Source organism: Vipera berus, assembly GCF_964194415.1.
Source record: "Vipera berus genome assembly, chromosome: 5".
NCBI lineage: Eukaryota > Metazoa > Chordata > Lepidosauria > Squamata > Viperidae > Vipera > Vipera berus.
This window is the reverse complement of record NC_138207.1, coordinates 103,674,503-103,698,275: the sequence shown is the minus strand read 5'-3', so window position 1 is coordinate 103,698,275 and position 23,773 is coordinate 103,674,503. Positions and strand designations below refer to the sequence as shown.

Sequence of the window (23,773 nt, the reverse complement as noted above, 5' to 3'; positions counted from 1 at the left end):
ACACCCTTGTGCTCACACGGCAACCTTGTCTTTGAACAGTGCAGACGTTTTCTTCCACTGAACTCTGACGGTAGAGCCTGGGGACAAGCCATGTTTTTCCCATTCAGGAGAACTCTGGCTGCCTCTTTCCATCTGGATTCAAATGTCTCCAGTAGGTTTCACAACCTGGTCAGCTAGCCTGATCTAGTCAGTTTCCCAGCCTCTGAAGAAGAACTGCCGGCCTACCACTTCTCTTCTACATCAGCCACGGTTAGCAAACTCTGCTAGCAGACTCTGAGCTCAAGGAAGCCATTACTAGCTAACTAACTAACTAACTAACTAACTAACTAACTAACTAACTAACTAACTCTTCCTTCTTCCCTTCCTTCCTTTTTCTTTCTTTCTCTTTCTTTCTCTTTCTTTTCTCTTTCTTTTTCTTCCTTCCTTCCATCCTTCCTTTCTTTTTTCTTCTTTCTTTCTATTTCTATTTTTCTTTTTCCTTCCTTTCCTTCTTTCTCTTTTTTTCTTTTCTTTCTTCTTTCACTCCGCTCCATTCCATTCCATTCCATTCCATTCCATTCTATTCCATTCCATTCCATTCCATTCCATTCCATTCCAATCTATCCCATCCCATCCCATCCCATCCCATCCCATCCCATCCCATCCCATCCCATCCCATCCTATCCTATTCTATTCTATTCTATTCTATTCTATTCTATTCTATTCTATTCTATTCTATTCTATTCTATTCTATTCTATTCTATTCTATTCTTCATTGATTTCAATAGGATAACAGAGGAAAGGAAGGTGTGTGAGTTGGATTTGGCCATATTTAGTATTAAAACCAGGCTTATCAAGGAGCTATCCTACATGGCATGGGTCCGGAGTACCTCGGGGACCACCTGCTGCCGGCGTCAACTTTCCTCCGCCCTGTGCGTTCCCACAGAGAGGGCCTCCTCAGGGTGCCTCCGGTCAGAGAATGTCGGCTGGTGGCCCCCAGGGGGAGGGCCTTCTCTGTGGGCTTTATGGAATCAGCTGCCGGTCGAGCTCCGGACGGCACCTGACCTTCGCTCCTTCCGACGCGGTCTGAAGACCCATCTTTTTGAACAAGCCGGCCTGGCCTGATGGGGATATGTTGGGGGTTTTAATGGGGATTTTTATACTGTTATCAATTGTTTTAGCTGGGCTATTATTTAATTCTTTTTAATTTTTGTATCTTGTATTTTTATGTATGCCCTGTTCACCACCCTGAGTCCCTCGGGAGAAGGGCGGTATACAAATACAATACAATAAAACTAAACTATTCTATTCTATTCTATCCTACATTCTATTCTATTCTATTCTATTCTATTCTATTCTATTCTATTCTATTCTATTCTATTCTATTCTATTCTATTCTATTCTATTCTATTCTATTCTATTCTATTCTATTCTATTCTATTCTATTCTATTCTATTCTATTCCATTCCATTCCATTCCATTCCATTCCATTCCATTCCATTCTCACCCACCCCATCTCCAGAAGAATTCAAGAACTGATATCCAAAACTCAGTTTTTCAGTCCTCAGCATACCAGCTTCTCTGCTGGAGATCAGATTAGGGCTGATTCTGACCGATAAAACTCACCTGTTTTGTAGGCTCGGCTGATTTCATGAACGTGCTTGTTATCACGAGATGCGAGGATCTCTATCAAGCAGGCCTCATCTGTGCCGGCACCCTGAGCAAAGGAGGAAGAAAACCTCGTTATTATGCAGGAGTCCGCTCACTGGCTCTCCCCTTCTCTCCACATACAGGTAGTCCTCAACTATTTATCTATCTATCCTATATTCTATCTATCTATCTATCTATCTATCTATCTATCTATCTATCTATCTATCTATCTATCTATCCATCCATCCATCCATCCATCCATCCATCCATCCATCCATCCATGCTGCCGGCATCAAGCTCCCTGCGCCCTGTGCGTTCCCACAGAGAGGGCCTCCTCAGGGTGCCACCGATCAGAGAATGTCGATTGGTGGCGCCCAGGGGGAGATCCTTCTCTGTGGGCGCTCCGGAGCTGTGGAATCAGTTGCCGGTAGAGCTCCGGATGGCGCCCGATCTTCGCTCCTTTCGTCGCGATCTCAAGACGTTTCTGTTTGTACAAGCCGGCCTAGCCTGATGGGGATTGGTGGGGTTTTTATTTTTTTTGTATTTTTAATTTTATTTTTGGGGTTTTATTATTGTATTAATTGTTTTAACTTGGGCAATTATTTAATCTCTTTTTAATGTTTGTACTTTGTATTTGACTTTTGCCCTGTGAACCGCCCTGAGTCCTCAGGGAGAAGGGCGGTATATAAATATTATTAAATTAAATTAAATTAAATCCATCCATCCATCCATCCATCCATCCATCCATCCATCCATCCATCCATCCATCCATCTATCTATCTATCTATCTATCTATCTATCTATCTATCTATCTATCTATCTATCTATCTATCTATCTATCTATCTATCCAGGGCTTTTTTTGTCATAGAACGCCCAGAACAGAGTTCTGGCACCTTTTTTGGATGGAACCTTGTAGGGTAGGCAAGGCGGGGTTGTATGACATGTGTGAGTTCTGGCAACTTTTTTTTACTATCTGTCTATTTCCATCTATTTCTATGTATTTCTCTCTCTCATATTCATGTCTATTATCTATCTATCTGTATCTTTCTCTCTCTCTCTCCCTCCCTTCCTCTCCCCCCCTCTCTCTCTATGCACACACACACACACACACACACCATTAGGAATGCACAAAACAGACCATAGTGAATTCAAAACACTCCACTTTGCATTCAAAATAGTAGCTTTTCATTTGTGATTGGGCATTTCTTAGCTGACATAGGGCATTTCAAATTCGAAACTACGATTCAAGTGTTTTGCGCCTCACTTACATAGTACTTTCAATAACCTGAAAGGGATGTGTGACAGATGCAGAGAAGCTAAGCCAAACCATGACTGAACGCAAGGCCTTTCTGCTCAGAGTCAGCAGAAAAAGCCAAGAGAAAAATGTTATTTTGAGGATAAGTTTGGAAGGAGGCAGGAAAGAAAGGCAAATGTTGAAATGGACGTCAATAGAGGCATCGCTTCCTTTTTGATACAAACCTTGATAGCCTCTTTGATTTCATGAACATCAAACAGGACCGGCGTTTTCATCATTGCCAAAATCGTCTTCTCAAAGTTTCCGGACAGTTCTGACTTCAGGTCCTTGATCAAATCCTAATTTTAATCAGTTCAAACAACAGAGAAGGAAGCGTGGTTTGGAACTGTACCTTAATTATTGACATTTAGTAGAAGCAAACACCAAATTTATCCATTTCTATGGCAAATATTTATATTTCAAGGATATGAAACGTCAGAGACAAGAGTCCTACACAACAAGGGTGTCAACAGTTCCACTCAATACATGCAGGCAAATAAAGAGCCCTGGGCCACTTTTTTTGTTGCCAAGAGCATAATTTACTGAGCTGACATGGATATGTAAGTAGTGAAGCCAACTCTAATGTTTTTGTGCGCAAATAGCGTTATTAAACATTCCCCTTTCCCCTGGCCCTCCCATTGTCACTTGATTCCGTCCAGCCAATTATGTTCAGTTTGTTTGGGGAACAGACTCTGGTGGACTTTCATTTTCAGGAGGCATCTGGCCTTCCTTGTTTGTTCTTTGAAGACCTTTCACTTCTCATCCAAGAAGCTTCTTCGGCTCTGACTGGAGGGTGGGGAATGAAAGGATTTATACTCCTTGCAGACCGCTGGTCATTTGCATCCTTTTAGAAAGTCTTTGAGGCCATTTGGAGGTCGGCCTGTGTCCTCAGGGCCACCTGAGCGGTGCAAATGGGTGTGGAGCCATCTTGGCTGCAGGATGTTTTCTGCCCTGGGTCCCTTCCTTGTTGAAGACCGGCGCAAGGCTGTTAGGGATGAGGCTGTGCTGTCTGCATGCAGACTGAGAACCTCCAGAGATATTTACCCATGCACATAGGGATGAACAACCTTTGAAGGGTGCAGGAGGGTGAACGGATTTCCAGAAAACATTGCAGACTACAGGAACCATTTGTTCTTCAGTTTGAGATGCAGACAACACAGACGCATCCCCAACCGCCTGCGCCTGTCTTCAACAGGGAAGGGACCCAGGGCAGAAAACATTCTGCAGCCAAGAAGGCTCCACACCCATTTGCATCACTCAGGTGACCCTGAGGACACAGATAAGCCTCCAAGTGGCCTCAACAACTCTCTAAAAGGATGCAAATGACCAGCTGTCTGCAAGGAGTATACAACCTTCCATTCCCCACCATCCAGGTAGAGCTGAAGAAGCTTCTGGGATGAGAAGAGAAAGGTCTTCAAAGAAAAACAAGGAAGTCCAGTTGCCTCCTGAAAAAAGCACCTTTGGGACACCCATACCTGGATGACTGAGAATCTCCAGACACTTCCTAGCAGGTGACCCTGGAAGGCTGGTATGTCTCACCGGGAAGTCGGCGCTCTTGCATTCCATTACCATACCCTCCCCTATTGGTCCTTGTCTGGCTGTGAGCAGGAATTACAAATTGAGCCACGTGGGAAGTGGGAAGTTTCTGTGGACTGGGAATCATGCTATCTACCTCAGCTCATTTCTCAAACTCTGGGCAGGACCAGGATAGAAAAGTAGGCAGGGATGGAGCAGGGAAGTCCTCGTCCCTCACTGCTACACTTGTTAATAGAGACGCTGCTTTGGCTACTAATATTAGCAGTATGGCAGTCTCTTCATGACAGTTATCGATTAACCTTTGTCGTGTGCTAACCCGTTATGCTTCTTGGGGCCTTCTGAAATTGCCTGAACCATTTGATGCACATCTGTTAAGTTCACATGCACACAACAGCGGTAAGGTGACCCTTCACGACCTTAAACGTCCCGAGGAAAACTGAAAACGTGACTTGATAGACCACTGTTAGCAAGTGGCATCGTTTCAACAGCCCACCACTGGATATTCCCTTCAGCAAACTGGGCAACATGTTCTACACCAGCTACAGGTTCTGGACCAAGCAAAAGGACAGCTCTACAGAGTAGCTTGCTTGCTTCCCTTGAGCTTCAGCTGCTCTCTCCTCCGCCGCCACCAGTTTGTATACCTATGTTTCCGATCTGTGCTCTAACCAGATCTGAACGCTTAATTTTTCAAGGTCAAGCAAAGCTGACCAGATGCTGCTACCTAGCTGGATGCAAATACAGGCCCTAAGTAGGAAAAAGGGCAGTAGAGTAATGGTATTATGGGTCTCACCTTCCCATAAGCTGTTTTGAACGAGAGCATAATCTGCTGTCGTTGCTTGCTCGAACGACTTCCAAGGCAGTCGATGATGGCCTGTTCATCGGTTCCTAAACAGGAAGATAAACTGTTTAGTTCTTAAGCTTCATTCAAAAGTATCAGTTGGAGAAAACGAGGGTGGAGAGTGGTCCATAATTAAAAGAAAAGAGGTGAGACGTTGATTACTCACCAAACCCTTTCATAGCTTTCCTCAACACCTCCGCATCCCTCAAAGGATCAAATGATGGAGCATCATGGACGGTGCCTCGCTTTCCAGACTGTAGAAATGCAAGGAAAAAGAAATGTTTCTCATTCCACAACCAGTTTTTGACGACTAAAATACCTCTTGCTTTTCAAGGCAGAAGATATTAATTAATCATACACTTGAGGAACTAAAGGTAGGACTAGGGGTGACGTGATAGCAATCTTCCAATATTTGAGGGGTTGTCACAGAGAAGTGGGGTTAACCTATTCTCCAAAGCACCTGAAGGCAGGACAAGTAGCAATGGATGTAAACTAATCAAAGAGAGAAGCAACCTAGAACTCAGGAGAAACTTCCTGACTATGAGAACAATTAATCAGAGGAACGGCTCGCCTCCAGAAATTGTGGGTGCTCCAACACAGGAAGCTTTTAAGAAGAGATTGGACAGCAATTTGTCCAGAATGGAAAAGGGTTCCCTGCTTGAGCAAGGGGTTAGACTAGAAGACCTTCAAGATCTCTTCTAACTTTGTTATTCTGTATTCTGTAGGTTTGACTTACTACGACCAGCTAGTTGATCACTTGTACAGTTTTCTTATCTTTTTCACAAGATAAAAACAAGAGATAAGCCCAACCCAACCTCCTAGATAGGCAGAAACCCATTGTCCTTGACGTAGGCTGGGAATCGTTCCACGCTGCAGCGAAGAAAATATCCCAATGTGTCACGCAAGAAAAAGAGCATAAGAAGTATATACTTACTGCACCATAATTTTCAGCAAAAATTAAACTTCTGAAAATATTTACCACCTATGATAGGTAAACTCACAGAGGCAAATAGTCACAAAAAGAGTTTCCCCAAGAATTGATCCGGGATTTTTCTTCAGAATTCAGCTCTAAGGAAGGAAACTGTTAAGATTCTTTCCAGAAAAGTTCCCCAGACCAGGACAGAAGATCAGGGAGAACTTCCGTCCCTGAAATTATGCAGAACAGAAAGTACTTGCAAGGGACGTGGTGAAGATGCAGCAGAAAAATGCGCCATCTTCAGCATGCGTGCCATGCCTAAGACTTTCGTCACCCTATCAAAGGGACTGCTCCTTTCACTTCACAGCCATTTGACAGGGACTAAGCTTCCTAGAAGGACGCGGTGGCTCAGTGGGTTAGGACGCTGAGCTTGTCGATCAGAAGGTCAGCAGTTTGGCGGGTCGAATCCCGAGTGCCACGTAACAGAGTGAGCGCCTGTTACTCATCCCAGCTTCTGCCAACCTAGCAGTTCGAAAGCACGTAAAAATGCAAGTAGAAAAATAGGGACCGCTATGGTGGGAAGGTAACAGCGTTCAGTGCGCCTTTGGTGTCTAGTCATGCCAGCCACATGACCACGGAGACGTCCTCGGACAAGCGCTGGCTCTTCGGCTTTGAAACGGAGATGAGCACCGGCCCCTAGAGTCGGAAACGACTATCATGCATGTGCGGGGGAACCTTTACCTTTACCTTTACCTAAGCCTCCTAGAAACTATGAAGTCTATGCTGCCAAGATGTCAAGATTGAATTGCTAAGATGCCTGATAACTTCTATCGCTACTCAACTTGCCATAAAGACAGGAGGGAGGGGGTACAAAGCGTAAGGAGGAAACAGGATTCCCAAGAAGCCATCCATGGACCGTGAGAGCCTAGAAGAATGCCAAGGTCACTAACACAGGTGTCAGATGGAGAAGTGGACCACTCTCTTAACAAACCAAATATATATGATTGAGCAACGTGAACCCCCGGTGGGTGGGGCTTAAGGGAAGTTATTGTTAACTAACTGCTAAGCTTGTAAGCCGCCCTGAGTCTTCGGAGAAGGGCGGGATATAAATGGAATTAAAAAAAAATAATAAAAAAAATAAAAAAAAACTAGGCAGATTTTTGGGTGGGAAAACCAGAGCTGGTTTTGCTTCTTCAGTTCCAAGATGTGTATTAAGTAAAGTTTATCTTTTGTAGCAGGGGTCCCCAACCCCCGGTTTGTGGACTGGTACCGGGCCGCAGCATGCCAGCAACCGGCCCATACAAACAAGCAAAGCCCCATCCATGAGATGCAGGCAGCACACAAAACCATGTACCCTCCCATCTGTGGAAAAACCTCTCTCCACAGAACCAGTCCCTGGTGCCCAAAAGGTTGGGGGACCTCTGTTTTATAGCACTTCAGAGCCTTGAAGATTCCTTGATTTTTGAGCTCGCTAGTCCAATGGTTGACATAAGATTTAACATCCGCCCTCTTTCCCCTTCCTACTAAAAGGTGAACGTTCCAATATACACAGAAAGGTCCTTACGACTCCAGGGGTAACGGTGGGCACGGAAGAACCTGGGTAGGATGGCATCGAAGGATTAACAGCTGGACCGGATGGATAACTTGGTATGGGCTGCTGCCCAGGATATGGCACTGGTTGAGGCTGCTGGGCGGCGGCTGGAGGCATCGGACCACCTGGGTATGATGGATATGATGGCATCCCTGTTGGGGGATTTCCTCCAGGAGGTGGTGGGTAGACCCCGTAAGGCTGCTGACCCTGCGGTGGTGGTGGTTGTCCGAACCCCCCTGGAGCTGTAGGAGGGTAGCCTCCAGGAGCCGAAGGATACATTCCCTGTGGCGCATTGGCACCACCAAACGTTGCAGTCATATTGGAAGCCTGAAAGAAAGACGTCACCAAGTATTCAAAGAATGAAGACAATTTATAGTGCCAGCAAACTTCTCAACCACCTTGTCAAGAGGACAACACGGTCTGCGTAGAGTAGGAAAGAAGGGGAAGAGATGGAGGAGATGAAAAGTTTTCATTTCTCTTGATTTTATCGTGTTGAGAAGCTGCCTGGGTGACTCTCCAAACAAGCGTCCATGGAGATTCTCAGTCATCCAGGCCACGGTTGTCCAAAAGGCAATGGTTTCCCCCCCCCCTTGAAGACGTTTCGCTTCTCATCCGAGAAGCTTCTTCTGTTCTCACGGAAGAAGCTTCTTGGATGAGAAGCGAAACGCCTTCAAGGGGAAAAAAAACAACGCACACAAAGAGAGCCCGGTTGCCTTTTGGAAAAAGCGCCTTTGTGATCGCCACACAAACACAACCCAGTGGTTGAGAAGTCGGACCAGAACTGGGGCCAACCCAGCCCATGCTAGTAATGGAAGCTCAGACTTGGGTCCATCTTTCCCACCCCAACCAATGTCAAGGGGCTGTTGGTATGAGGATAATATGAAAGGAGTCTCCAATATATAATGTATATTCTTGTGAACTTCTACAGCAGGGGTCCCCAGCCTCCGGTCTGCAGGCCAGTACTGGGCCTTGGCCGGTTAGGAACTGGGCCACGCAGCTGGAAGCATGCCCGCGGCGATTCTGCAGGCATCTGGGAAGGGGTGGAAGAGTGGCAGGGCAGAAGACATCTTACTCAGCGCAAAGGTTCTCCAGCAGCTGCGCTTGCAAGTGGCTTGCAACATCTGAGCAACGCATTCTTCCTCCTCTTCCTCGTCTTCCTCCTTCTTGTGCTACCTCTTCTCCTGCCTCCTCCTCCTCCTCCTGCTTCCTCTTCCTCCGGCTACTTTTTCTTCGTCCTCCTCCTCCTCTTCCTCACTATCCTCCCCCCCACCCTCCCGACACTCCAGTTGGGCTTGTGCTCCCTTGAGCAAGTCTCCAAGTTTGCAAGGCAAGCGCGTGCCAGCTCAGCTTGCAACCGAGGGCTTCCCCAAAACCTCGTTGGAGGGGGATTTCCCCCCCCCGCAAGGTATGTGTTTGCGAGTGTTCTTTCTCAGGGTGCAAATAGGGGCAGGGAGTAGCTAGCTTTCACTTTAAGCACTGCAGCTTCAAGGGAATCTCTCTCTCTCTCTCTCTCTCTCTCTCTCTCTCTCTCTCTCTCTCTCTCTCTCTTCTCTCTCTCTCTCTCTCATTTGCACCTTTTCTAAGACCGCTGAGCTTTTTTTTTTTTGCTTCTGTTTCGATGCTGCTCCAGGTGCCTCATGTGTTGGCAATTTCCTGCCTGCTTTTCGTGGTTTAATTTGGTGTGTGTGTTTATGCTCCTTTCTTTGTGCAGATCTCAAGCTTGCAAGCCAAGAGCACTCCTACCAGATTTGCAGTGGGGGAGGGGAGAAGCTACATTTCCCCTTAGGCACTGTGTTTCCAAGGGAATCCCTCTCTCCTTTGCACCTTTTCCAAAGCTGCTGGGCTTGCGCAGTGCCAAGTTGGTTTGTGCTCTCTCTCTCTCTCTCCTTCCCTCCCTCCCTCTCTCTCTCTCTGAACGGTTTTCTCAGCACTGGCTTCTTCTTCTTCTTCTTCTTCTTCTTCTTCTTCTTCTTCTTCTTCTTCTTCTTCTTCTTCTTCTTCTTCTTCTTCTTCCTCCTCCTCCTCCTCCTCCTCCTCCTCCTTTATCATCATCACACTGGGCAGCAAGAGTTTTCCAGCAGTTTTGATTATTCACAGCATCTTTGGCATCGTCCCAAGGGACATTAATAGTCTTAAGATCTTCCTTAAATGTTTGGTGCCAAATTTGGGGGTTACAGCCCAGATATAACAGCCCTAACAATGGCCAAATTTCAGGATCTAAACATATCACTCCTATTTATTAGAGGTTGCCTAACTCTGTAAGATGGTAGAGAAAAACAGAGGGCAAAACTGGGGGGGGGGGAATCACAATTTCCACAATTTGCTTCAGATGAAACACTAAGAAACTTCAGCTTCAAACTGGAGTTACTCACCATGCCTGCCATATAATCTGGATTAAACTGATTAGCATAGTTTCCAACATTTTCTAATCCAATTGGAGGAGGGTTTGCAGGAGGGTAGCTGGGGGCACCCCAGGGATTACCACCTGGAAGTTAAAGCACACCAGTTAGTGAAAACAGACAACCTAGCTGAATATTAGGTGAGGCACTGAAACGATGCTATCCCAAACAGCTGTTCTGATATCTGCTGATGAAACTAGATATAGTCCTCCTTCGCTAACTATTTACATTCTATTCTGAGTTGTTCCTTTCCTCAAGGAGAAATAACTGGGGCCAGAGAGGCTAACAGCATATAGAATACAGTAGTATTCTTAGCAAAGAAACTCATGGTACTAAATTCTTGAATGAAAAGGATTAGCTCAAGCTTTCTCCCTGAAGACCCGCAAAGAGGTTGTGTCTGCTCCATCACTGGAAGTTTTTTAGAAGATTGAATAGTCATTGATCTGAAATGGTATAGGGTCTCCGGCTTCAGCATTTTGGACTAGAAGACCTCCAAGGTCCCTCTCAACTCTGTTATTCTGTATTTTTTTTTTTGGTCAGGCCTAAGCCATGTTCCAATCAAATCCAGATCTTCATTTGCTTAGAATCTTGCCAGACTAAAGCTATAACCTTCTAACTTAAAGGACAATTAACTAGTGGAACAGCTTGCCTCCAGAAATCGTGGGTGCTCCATCACTGGAGGTTTTTAAGAAGAGACCAGACAGTCACTTGTCTGAAAGGAGATAGGTTCTCCTGCTTGAACAGGGGGATGGACTAGAAGACCTCCAAGGTCCCTGTTCTGTACCAGCCTGCTACCGGCCCTGCAGAAAAGGCAGGGACAACCCCTTTTACAAGAAGGCAAGAGGCTGGAACTAAGCCTACCAAATTTATGGATACAAAAGCAAACAAGACACGAACCATGAAACAGGAGCTATTCAAGCGGTTGCCTTCAGCAAACCAGCCCTCCCACGCATTCCCCTTTTATACAGTTCAGGGCGTGGCTTCTCTCTGCCTCCTTCCGAGGTTCCCCATTGCCTTCCTCTGTTTACTGATTGACTGCCTCCTGCGTCGGGCGTCCTTGAACAGGGCCAGCTGTGGGTCATCATCATCCACGCTGTCAGGCTCACACAGTTGGGTCTGCGTCGTGACCAGGTGGGAGGGGCCTGGATGAGGGCTCTCATCAGCAAGTTCTCCAACCCCCTCAGCAAGCTCTTCAACACCCCCCTCCTCTTCTGAGTCGTCCGACCCAACTGCCGAACCCACAGGCTGACTCTGAATCACAACAGTCCCTTCCATCTTCTCCTCTCCTCTCCTCACCTCTCCTCTCCTCTCCTCTCCTCTTCTATTCTAATTCTAATTCTAATTCTATTCTATTCCATTCTATTCCCCATTAAGTTGAGGACTGTGCAGTCCCTTATCTTGTGCTCTTTTCTGGAATGTGCTGCCTCCTCTTTGGGAATCCATGGTGCTACTGATGACATTCAATCACATCTTTTCTGCACTTATTATTCCCTTTATCTATCTCTTTTGTTATGGGTCAATTGCCATCGAACTGTTCTAACAACCAGATCTTAAATAAATAAAAAAACTAGCTTACCTGGAGCAGCAGGTGGATATCCGCTTGCTGGTGGATAACCACCCGCAGGTGGATATCCGCTTGTAGGTGGATACCCGCTTGCAGGTGGATACCCTGGATAACTCATGTTATAAATCTGGAGGGGAAAAAAATCCATAAATATACTTGCTTAATAGATGATGCTAAAGTCATCTTTAAATTAAGCTAATGTCCTGGTTCCGACAGATGGAACTCTTCAAAGAACTTTGAGGCATTGTTTACCTTAAATAATCTTTATTCGAGAAGCACAGTGTCAGCACGTACATGGTCGAAGCCAAGATCTGAATTCCCCTCCCCTGAGCACATAGTATCAATTCACAGTCATAAATCATGTTCTCCAATTAGTTTGAAATGCAGGCTTTCCCCTCCAGCCCCTCATTTCTTATCATCTCTTATTTCAATAACCTTGGTTCTCACACTAGGTTCAGTATTGTTATGTCTAGCTAAACTCTGATGCTCATTCCTCCTCCCCCCCCCCTCCAGTGTCATCTAATTCTAACTCTAATTCTAGGAATAAAGCATAAGAAAGAAAGGGGCTGCATCTCCATACATCATCAAAGCAAGAACATCCGATGTTAGCAGCATTGACAGCTCAGTTCTTGGATGACCTTATGATCAGGTCCATGAAGTTTTCTTGATAATAATATAGAATGTTACTCCCTGCATGTAGATCGGTGTTTAATCAAGCATGATAATTTTAGGACGTGTGGACGGCAACTTCAAAACTTGTCCACCCATCATGTTGGCTGGGGAATTCTGGGAGTTGAAGTCCACAGGTCTTAAAGCTGGTAAGGTTGAATGGATTCTTAAGACCAAGACATAAATCCAAGAATGTTTATATCTTGCTTTAGGAAATTCAAACATTTTGAAATATGCCCTTGGAAATACACACTTATATACGACTGTAAAGAGGATATGCAGCAATTTTAGGTCTATTAAAAACCTTTCTGTACATTGTAGACATATATTTAACCTGAAATAGATAATGCCTATCGCAGATATGAATTATATGTGTGTATAATATATATTTCCTCCTCAGCATACAAAGTATTTTAAACGTCCACGTTATAACAGGTTGCCATCTGGTGAACTCCTTCAGCAAACATTGATTCAGTTTTGTTGACAGCGTAATCTTTATTCTTGTTAAACAAAGTTGCCTTTCTAATATGCAGAGGAAAAAGTCAAGACACTTTGCTTTCCCCCCCCCCAGAGGTGTAGGTTTTTAGTAACGATTCTGTTTTTCCAAGATTTATATAAAGAGAGTCCTTGACCTACGATCACAATTGAAGTCAAAATTTGTCGCCAAGCGAGACATTTATGAAGTGAGCTTTGCCCCCATTTTATGACCGTCCTAGCCACAGTCGCTAAGCGAATCAGGTTGTGAAGTTAGTCACATGCTTGTTAAGTGATTCCGGCGTCCCCCTTGACTTTGCTTATCAGGAGGGTCACCAAAGGGGATCAGGTGAGTCTGTGTGGTCTGCATCTGCAACTGAAGCGCAGATGGTTCCTGGAGTCTGCAATGTTTCCTGGAACTCTGTTCAGACTCCTGCAACCTTCAAAGGGTGTTCACCCCAAAGTGCATACAGACAACACAGCCTCATCCCCAACATCAGGTGCCTGTCTTCAACGTGGAGGGGACCCAGGGCACAAAACATCCTGCAGCCAAGAAGGCTCCACATCCATTTGCACCACTCAGGTGACCCAAGTCAACCTCCAGGTGCAAATGACCAGCTCTGTCTGCAAGGAATATCAATCCTTCCATTCCCCACCATCCGGTCAGAGCTGAAGATGCTTCTTGGAGGAGAAGCGAAACGTCTTCAAAGGAAAAACAAGAAAGTTGCCTCTTGAAAAAAAAGCACCTTTGGGACAACCATCGCCTGGAGAACTGAGAATCTCCACAGACATTTGCCAAGGTTGGAGACCCCTGGCTTATAGGATTGTTTTCAGTCCAAAACTGGTGATAAGGTGTTGGCTTGAGGGCTACAGAGGATTTAATTAATGCCTTTAGCATGTGAGGTAGAAAGAAAGAACAATTGATTGATTTCTGAAACTAGCTGAGGTTCCTCTTTCCTTTCCCAGCTCAGATCTGGTTTTTTAACAGCATCAATAACCTTGCTCAATAGTAGCAACTGTGAGAGAGATCTCGGAGTCCTAGTGGACAATCACTTCAATATGAGCCAGCCGTGTTGCTGCAGCTGCCAAAAAAGCCAACACAGTGCTAGGCTGCATTGACAGAGGGATAGAATCAAAATCACATGAAGTACTAATACCACTTTACAATGCCTTGGTAAGGCCACACCTGGAATACTGCATCCAGTTTTGGTCACCAAGATGTAAAAAAGATGTCGAGACTCTAGAAAGGGTACAGAGAAGAGCAACCAAGATGATTGGGGGACTGGAGGCTAAAACATATAGGGAACGGTTGCTGGAATTGGGTATGTGTAGTTTAACGAAGAGAAGGACTAGGGGTGACATGATAGCATTGTTCCAATATCTCAGGGGATGCCCCAAAGAAGAGGGAGCCAAGCTATTCTCCCAAGCACCTGAGAGCAGGACAAGAAGCAACGGATGGAAACTAGTCAAGGAAAGAAGCAACCTAGAACTAAGGAGAAACTTCCTGACAGTTAGAACAACTAACCAGTGGAACAACCTGTCTCCAGAGGTGGTGAATGCTCCAACACTGGAAGTTTTTAAGAAGAGACTGGACAGCCATTTGCCTGAAATGGTATAGGGTTTCCTGCCTGAGCAGGGGGTTGGACTAGATGACCTCAAAGGTCCCTTCCAACAACAACAACTTCTTCTTCTTCTTCTTCTTCTTCTTCTTCTTCTTCTTCTTCTTCTTCTTCTTCTTCTTCTTCTTCTTCTTCTTCTTCTTCTTCTTCTTCTTCTTCTTCTTCTTTTTCTTTTTCTTCTTCTTCTTCTTATCATCATCATCATCATCATCATCATCATCATCATCATCATCATCATCATCATCATGGCCCAAATAATGTCTGTGTCAACGGTCCAGCAGAACGGTCCACAATCATCCATCTCCTGTTATTTTTTCGCACTAACCCAAGCTCGTGAATGCTTTCTGGGTTTCTCAGAAGGAACTCTACCTGGGCTATTCAAACAGAGGTCTTGAGCCTTTTGTCTCTCAGCTGGTGGAAAGCAAAAGGGGAAAAGAGAAAAAAAAATAAAAGAGAAAGGGGAAAAAACAGAAGTTGCCATCAACAGGATGCTGAAGCGGAATTTGAAAGCTCAGCTCTTTCCAGAGCCAAAGCATAATTTCCACTTCTAGCGAGTTAAGGGAAAACAAGAAGGGGGTGGGAGGGTGGGGGAAATGAAATTCTCACCACCTCTTTTCTTGCCGTGTTCCCAATTTAAAACACAAAATATCCAATGCTGCAGGAGAACTCGTGCAGCAAAAGGCAATGTTGAGGTGCAGATGGTAATTTACTACAGACTTGCTTAAACGTCTTGCTCCAGGACTAGAAGGAGCAGAGTTGTTAATCCATGAGCTCATTCTCCTTCCTTGTGCACATCTGTAATTATATTTTAAGAAGGCCTGGAGACATTTCCTTTCAAGCAGAGCTCCAGGCGAGTTTATGGACACGGTCAAGTTTGATTCTTGGCCACAGAAGAGAAACACTATGCAGGTTGACGTACGGCCACAACCGAGTGCCAAATGTCTGTTGCTAAGCAAAACCCTTGTGTAAGTGAGAGATGCAACTCTTACAACTCTTCTTGCCCTGATTGTTAAGTGAATCACTGCATTGTTAATAACAGTGTCGCTATTAACAGGCTTCCCTGTTGACTTTGCATCTCAGAAGGTTGCAAAAGGGGATCCACGTGATCCCGGGACACTGCGACAGTCATAAATAGGAGCCAGTGGCCAAGCGTCTGAATTTGGTCTAATCATAAAGTCAAGGATCTCCCGTTCTAGCCTGAACAAGATATGATCCTGCCTGGTTCTTCCTATCAGCTACAGCCACTGTGCAAAACTCGCACACAAAGTCTTCAACCCCTTTGCACCGAAAGTCTGACGTCGCCTATTCTGCCTACCACAAAGTTAAGGAAGGACTTCTAATGGTCATGCTGTTTTGTACCACAAGCCTCAAGCATAAAAGAATGAGGGTGTGAATTAAAGTTCAGCTGCCACTGTAATGTTCCACGATTGCCTAGAATATTAATGCCACATCCAGGGCATTACAAGGTAGAACAAGAGCTGGCCAACTTTGATTTAGAGAATTATTGCCACTCACCCTGTTTATCAGACTATTTTCCCCTTTAATTCATTGGGACAAACAGGCAAGAGAAAGTCCACCCTCCCCTTACTTGTCCAAGGTCCACCCCGTAAACATATATCCTAAGAAGCTTTCAATCCACCATAATTCATTCTTATGTCTTTTTTTTAAATCTCAATTGTTGTGGAGCAGGGCTCTTCAAACTTGGCCCTTTTATGACTTGTGGACTTCAACTCCAGAATTCCGGTGCTTGGCTGAGGAATTCTGGGAATTGAAGTCCACAAGTCATAAAAGACAAGCCAAGTTTGAAGACCCCTCTTGTAGAGTGACTGGACCAATGGATTTATACGTGAGCTTTTCAGATCAGAGGTGGTGCATTAGCTTTTCAAACCAACAGAAGAACTGTCTAGTTAAAAGCTAGATATATGTAGCTGTTGTGGTTGACCGTCTCATATCCTGTTGCAAAACCCATGACAATCATTTGGCCTCTGCAACCAAGTTAATTCTTGGTTGCAACCCTTAACTTAAAGCTGTTCAAAGGCAGCTTTAGATCTAAAGACGGATCCAGGGCACAGTCAACGTTGAACAGTTTGAAGGAGCTGGGTCTTCTCTGAGGCTTACATGCCACCCTCTGCAGCTCAAACACGATCCCAGTAGAAGGCTTATTTGGGGGGTTATTTTGGAGGGCACTTGTGCACTGGCTAAAATCACATCCTGCCCTTTGCCCAGTCTTGTGACACATTTTTTCAATTCTTTGCAAGAAAGTTTACAATCAAGATTAGCAAATACTGAATTGGGGGGAGCATTTAAATCCAGGATTAACTATATAAACTAGGGGTCTTCAAACTTGGCCCTTTTATGCCTGGCAGAGGAATTCTGGGAGTTGAAGTCCACAAGTCATAAAAGAGCCAAGTTTGAAGACCCCTGATATAAACTCTCCAAGTGCTCATTCTATCTGTCTGTCTGTCTATCATCTACTTACCTACCTACTATATCTACCTATCCATTATCTCATCCATCCATCCATCCATCCATCCATATCTATCTATCTATCTATCTATCTATCTATCTATCTATCTATCTATCTATCTATCTATCTATCTATCTATCTACCATATCTATCTAGCACATCTGTCTGTGTCTGTCTGTCTGTCTGTCTGTCTATCTATCTATCTATCTATCTATCTATCTATCTATCTATCTATCACATCTGTCTGTGTCTATCTATCTATCTATCTATCTATCTATCTATCACATCTGTCTGTGTCTATCTCTATCTATCTATCTATCTATCTATCTATCTATCTATCTATCTATCTATCTATCTATCTATCTATCATCTATCTATCACTACAGTATCTCCCATTATTATTGTAAACAGATCCCCGTGTAACTTGCTTTGGGTTCCTGAAGGGAAAACAGAATAGAAAGGTAAGGAATAAATAAACGTTATGCTTTTTAATAATTTTTTGTCAAAAGTGGAAAAAGTGCTGCCAGACTCCTTCTGAATCAAAGACTTCACTTTTTTTCTCAGCTGCCGTTCTTAGGTTAATGACCTTTCATATTTGCAGAAGGTCATAAAACACCAACTTTCCAGAGCAGATTGTAAGAATTCTATCCTATTCTAAACTCCCTTTTTATGATCCCGTAATCCCTTAATTCAGAGTAGAGTCAGGGTGACTGAATGGAGTTGAGCGTTTACTGGCTGGCTACACTTCCTGACGCCTACATGGAGTTCACAGCAGAGATTTTCTCTTTGTGCCCTGATAGAGAAACATCAGCTGCTACCTAGGATCGAACTCTCAACCTTCCAAGTGGGAGGCGAGCATCTTCACCACTAGGCCACCCTGCCGCTCAATTCTATCCTATTCTACTTCTTAGAAAAAAGCAAAACCTTACTTACAGTTTGGTTCAATGGTCAAACTCTTGTTGGTGTTCTTATGCGCGAACTAAGCTTTTCTCCACTGGCAACTAACCAAAGCACACATTTCTACCTAACCCCTTGAGGTGGCCTTTATCCTATTTCCAACCCAAGTTAAGTGTTGGAATAAGAGGAAAAATGCTACTTCAACACCAGCCTAAGATGCCTGAAATTTTGTAGGATCTGGCCTCCCACTATCTTGGTGATAAATCAAGTTACTGCAACGGCTTGAAATAGTGACCACAGAGGAATTGGGGGCAGCACGTGAACATGGAGTTTCCTGCAAACTCAAGGATGGGGGGAATAGGCCCTGAATGTGCCTTACATGCTTTCCAGAATTGTCTATAATGCAAAAGCATTCCTTAGCAGACAAATCGACTTTTAGAAGTTCTCTAAAAGCACAAAATCTAAACACCGCTTGTCTAAATATAACCCACAACGATCCGCTTCCCTATCCACAATGCTTGCTCTGTGTTCAGGCTGCTTTCTGGGTACAGAAATGTGTTCTGTGCAATACAAACCAGCCTTTGCCTACACAGGAAGGTTTTGTATTTGAGTTGGCACCGTCGTATCGTATTTATAATTTCTATTCAAACGTTTATTCGAATTTAGCATCCATCTGCAAGAAGCCTTCATCAAGTTGGAATGTTTGGGTTGACTTCTTCTCCTCCTTCTCCTTCTCCTTCTTCTTTCCTCCTCCTCCTCCTCCTTCCCCTTCTTTCTTCTACTTCTTCTCATACTCTTCCTTCTTCTTCTTCTTCTTCTTCTCTTCTTCTTCTTCTTCTTCTTCTTCTTCTTCTTCTTCTTCCTCTTCTCCTTCTTCTTCTCCTCCTCCTCCTGCTTCTCCTCCTCCTCCTCCTCCTCCTCCTCCTTCCCCTTCTTTCTTCTCCTTTTTCTCCTCCTCATATCCCATATCCCCTGATCAAAATTAAGGCACTTGGCAACTGACATGTGTTTGCCATAGCTGCACTGCCCCAGGGTCACATAATCACTATTTATCACCTTCTCAGCTGGCTTTGGACAAGCAAAATCAATGGTGTAAGCCAGATTCACTTAACAACACCATAATTCACTTAACAGTGATTAGCTTAGAATACTGAAACCAGTTTTGGTCTCCAAACTATAAAGAAGATGTTGAGACTCTAGAAAGAGTGCAGAGAAGAGCAACAACGAGGATCAGGGGACTGGAGGCTAAAGCATATGAAGAACAGTTACAGGAACTGGACATGGTTAGTCTAGTGAAGAGAAGGACCACTGGAGACATGACAGCACTCTTCCAACATTTGAGGGGCTGTCCCAGAGAGAAGGGGGTCAACCTATTTTCCAAAGCACCTGAAGGCCAGACAAGGAATAACAGATGGAAACTGATCAAGGAGAGATTCAACCTAGAAATAAGGAGAATTTTTCTGACGGTGAGAACAACCCACCAGTGGAACAGAAGTTGCCTTCAGAATTTGTGGGAGCTTCAACCCTGGAGGCTTTCAAGAAGAGACTGGACTGCCACCCATCAGAAATGGTGTAGTGTCTCCTGCTTGGGCAGAGGGCGTGTGGACTAGATGACCTACAAGGTGCCTTCCTGCTTTGTTATTCTATTTGAGGTTCTATTCTATTTGAGTTGTGGCTGAATCTTGAGGATTATCTATAGTTAGTGGGACTCAACAGCAAAAGTACCTTTTAAAAAAAACAAAAAACCAACAAACAGTGACCTCTGACTAATAAGGGAGACATTTAACCTTCTCCGAGAAACTAAACAATGGAGCCCTGAGCTGTACAAAGGTTGTTTGCATAAGGTTAAAATGCACCAGGAAACGTGCGCTCGAATTAATGAAGGGAAAAAGGACAAGGAACCTGGACTCAATAAATGCCCTGGGTTCCCCTCTCTCATCTTCCAGGCAGATATAAATTCTATACCTTTGAGAGCTGCATGCAGCGAAATCTCATTGTAATGTATTAATCTACTTTTAAAGTGACAATAAGTTATTGTTCTGTTCTGATCCGTTCCGTTCCGTTCCATTCCATTCCATTCTGCGTTCTATTCTGCATTCTGTTCTGTTCCATTCTATTCCATTCTGCATTCTAGTCCAGTCTAGTCTAAGGTAAATGTAAAGGTTCCCCCCCACACACACGCGTGCTAGTCATTTCCGACTCTAGGGGCCGGTGCTCATCTCCGTTTCAAAGCCGAAGAGCCAGCGCTTGTCCGAGGACGTTTCCGTGGTCATGTGGCCGGCATGACTAGACGCCAAAGGCGCACGGAATGCTGTTACCTTCCCACCGTAGTGGTCCCTATTTTTCTACTTGCATTTTTACGTGCTTTTGAACTGCTAGGTTGGCAGAAGCTGGGACGAGTAACAGGCGCTCACTCTGCTACGCGGCACTCGGGATTCAACCCGCCAAACTGCCGACCTTCTGATCGACAAGCTCAGCGTCCTAACCCACTGAGCCACCGCGTTCCTATAAGTCTAGTCTAGTCTAGTCTAGTCTAATTCTATTCTATTCTGTTCTAATTCTATTCCATTCCATTCCATTCTGCATTCTATTCTATTCTATTCTATTCTATTCTATTCTAGTCTAGTCTAGTCTAGTCTAGTCTGTTCCATTCCATTCCATTCTGCATTTTCTATTCTATTCTATTCTATTCTATTCTATTCTATTCTATTCTATTCTATTCTATTCTATTCTATTCTATTCTATTCTATTCTATTCTATTCTATTCTATTCTATTCCATTGATACACAAGCTTTGCATCAGACACCAGGAGAGCCTTGTGCTCAACGGGGCCAATTTTATTAGCTTGGCCTGTGGACCATAATAATCTTGGCCCGGCCCTCTGTCTTCCATGAACAGACATGGGATAAAGGAGGGATTAAACTACAGGCAGTCCTTGATTGACAACAGTTAATTTAGTGACTGAAGTTGCAGCAGGCACTGAAAAAAAGTGACTTTATGATAATTTTTCATACTTAGGACCGATGCAACATCCCCACGGTCACGTGATTTACAGGCGGATGCTCGACAACAACTGCCCCCTATTTATGACGGCTGTGGCAGTGTTCCCAGAGCCACTCGATCCCCTTTTGCGACCTTAGGACAAGCAAAGTCAAGGGGAAAACCAGATCCACTTCACAACCGTGGGACTCATTTGATTTGACAACTGCAGCGGTTCACTGAATAAATGTGGCAAGGTAAGTCATAAAATGGGGCAAATGTTTCGCTTAACAAATGTTTCCCTTGGCAACATACAAGTTTGGGCTCAGTTAAGGCGAGGACTACCTGCTATATCAAGTCCCCATAAATTGCATGAGATAAAAAGAATATCAAGCCCCCGTAAGCTGCATGAGATAAACAGAATGTCAAGTCCCCCAAAGCTGCATGCAACCTTTTTTCCAAGGAAAACAGCCAGGATTGGGAATACGTTGTTTTCCCCCTTAATAATTAGCTGGCTTTCCAACAGGCAACCTCCCAAAATAGCCCCTGGATGTCAGCAGCAGCCGATATACTGGTGTGCAATAAAATGACACCAGGGGAGTGGATTAGATTCCCCCTAAACGGGATTTCTTTACAAGAAAACCAGCCCTAACAGGAACCAGCCGAAGTCACAACATTGTGAAGAACTACAGAAGATAAGCACAAACAATTCTTTTGTTGGGGTTTGGGTCCCAGAAAGAAACCTGAAAACAAACACACAAACTACAGGAGTTGGACAATTCCCCCAGATTCTGAGAAATGTTTTCCAAAGCGTAATAGGACAGCTCCCCCATTTTCAGATCTTTGGCCAAAGTTGGCTAGTTTGCGTTTTCCCAAAACTCCGACCTTTTTCTTGTCCCGCTTAAAAAGCAAAACAAGAAGTCTGTGTTCTTGTATGTATGTATGTATGTATGTATGTATGTATGTATGTATAAATAAATAAATAATAATACTAATAATAATAATAATAAAACCCAAACAAGCAAGTGGAGCCTACAAACTCTCGACGACGGAGGAGAGCTCTCGGGGAGTGGGGGGGGGAGCGCTTTGGCGACCCTGGCCCGCCCCAGTTCCTCCTCCCGGGCTGCTGTTCGCCCGGGAAAGCCAGCAGGGCTCCGGAACTCTTGCAAAAAACCTGCCCGGGCAAAGGGCGGCGAGGAAGCTCCGCGCTGCTTCTTCTTCCAGCAACTCCGCCCAAGGCGGCTGCTGGCAGCGCTCCCGCCTCGCCCGTCCGCCCAACAGCCATGTTTGCCTGGCGGGGCCGCTGGGCCACCTGGCGGCGGCGGAGAGGGAGAGGAAGGGAGGAACCTCTTGCGCTCCGGAGGCGCCCCGGCCCCAAAGCGGGCCGCGCTGTCCAGCGTCCCCGGCCTTGGCTCGGCCCCAGCCACCCGCTCCCCTGGCCAGCTTGTCTGCCTGTCTTCTTGCCTGCTGCCTGCCTGCCTGTTTGCCTGCCTACTTGTCTGCCTGTCTGTCTGCCTGTCTTCTTGCCCGCTGTCTGTCTGTGTGCCTGTTTGCCTGTCTGCCTGCCTGCCTGTCTGTTTGCCTGCCTACTTGTCTGCCTGTCTGTCGGTCTGCTTATCTGCCTGTCTTCTTGCCTGCTGTCTGTCGGTCCGTCTGCTTGCCTGCCTGCCTGTTTTCTTGCCTGTCTGCCTGCCTGTATGTCTGTTTGCCTGCCTACTTGTCTGCCTGCCTATCTGCCTGTCTTCTTGCCCGCTGTCTGCCTGTCTTCTTGCCTACTGACTGCCTGTGTGTGTTTGCCTGCCTGCCTGCCTGCCTGTCTTCTTTCCTGCTGACTGTCTGTGTGTCTGTTTGCCTGCCTACTTGTCTGTCTGTCTGACTGTCTTCTTTCCTCTCTTGTCTTCTTGCCTCCTGCCTGCCTGCCTGCCTGCCTGTCTGTCTCTGCCTGCCTGCCTGCCTATCTTCTTGCCTGCTGCCTGCCTGTATGTCTGTTTGCCTGCCTACTTGTCTGCCTGCCTATCTGCCTGTCTTCTTGCCCGCTGTCTTCTTGCCTGCTGACTGTCTGTGTGTGTTTGCCTGCCTACTTGTCTGCCTGTCTTCTTGCCCGCTGTCTGACTGTCCATCTGCCTGCCTGTCTTCTTGCCTGCTGACTGTCTGCTTGTCTGTTTGCCTGCCTACTTGTCTGTCTGACTGTCTTCTTTCCTCTCTTGTCTTCTTGCCTGCTGCCTGCCTGCCTGCCTGTCTGTCTCTGCCTGCCTGCCTGCCTGCCTAGCTTCTTGCCTGCTGCCTGCCTGTCCTTCCCTCGGCCGGCCGGCCCGCCTGCCAGCCAGGCTCCGGAGTCCCAGCACCCGATCCCGCCGCTCCTTACCTGGCAAGCGAGGCTCCAGCCGCGGAGTTGGAAGGAGGGCGGCCCGGGGGTGGGGTGGGGCAGCAGGGGCAGCAGCAGCAGGAGCGGACGCCTCTTCCCCGGGAGGGCGCAAAATCCTTTCCCAGCCGCGGCTCTTTTTTTGCCCCAATTCCTTCCTTCCTTCCTTCCGGAACGAAAGCGAAGATCGGCGGGGCCCCGAGGCGGAGTCTGGCCGCCTCCGCCTTCTTCCCGGTCTGGCGGAGAGCTCGGCCGCCCCCGCGCGTCCTTCTCGCTCCCTGCGCGAAGATCCGGCTTGGAAAGCGGAGGAAGGAGCCGAGCTTCCCCAATCCTGGTCTCCCCTCCCCTGGCCGCGGGCACCTGCGCCTCGCCTGGGCTTGGAGAGCCCAAAGCGCTCCCTTTCATCAAAGTATAAAAAGAAAAAGAAACAGGGCCGTTAGCCCAACGCCTCGGGGGATCCCTCATGGCTGTCTCCCCAACAACGAAGGAGAATCTTTGTAGCTCAGGGTTGGTGGTCTCTGAGCTGGCTCGTTTTCTT

The 23,773-nt window shown here is 45.8% G+C and overlaps 1 protein-coding gene across 1 annotated transcript in view; it reads right to left on the bottom strand.

The window, feature by feature from the left end:
• ANXA11 (annexin A11) overlaps window positions 1-23,403 on the bottom strand; it is a 39,152-nt gene extending 15,749 nt beyond the window's left edge. Inside the window, exons 1-8 of the mRNA XM_081329742.1 lie at window positions 23,239-23,403; window positions 11,781-11,895; window positions 10,178-10,290; window positions 7,779-8,132; window positions 5,465-5,552; window positions 5,251-5,345; window positions 3,110-3,223; window positions 1,606-1,696 (exon numbers count right to left, since the gene is read on the bottom strand). Coding sequence (XP_081185868.1) covers window positions 1,606-1,696; window positions 3,110-3,223; window positions 5,251-5,345; window positions 5,465-5,552; window positions 7,779-8,132; window positions 10,178-10,290; window positions 11,781-11,886 — 961 coding nt within the window. The 5' untranslated portion in view covers window positions 11,887-11,895; window positions 23,239-23,403. The remainder of the gene's footprint in view (window positions 1-1,605; window positions 1,697-3,109; window positions 3,224-5,250; window positions 5,346-5,464; window positions 5,553-7,778; window positions 8,133-10,177; window positions 10,291-11,780; window positions 11,896-23,238) is intronic.
• Window positions 23,404-23,773: the final 370 nt, after the last annotated feature.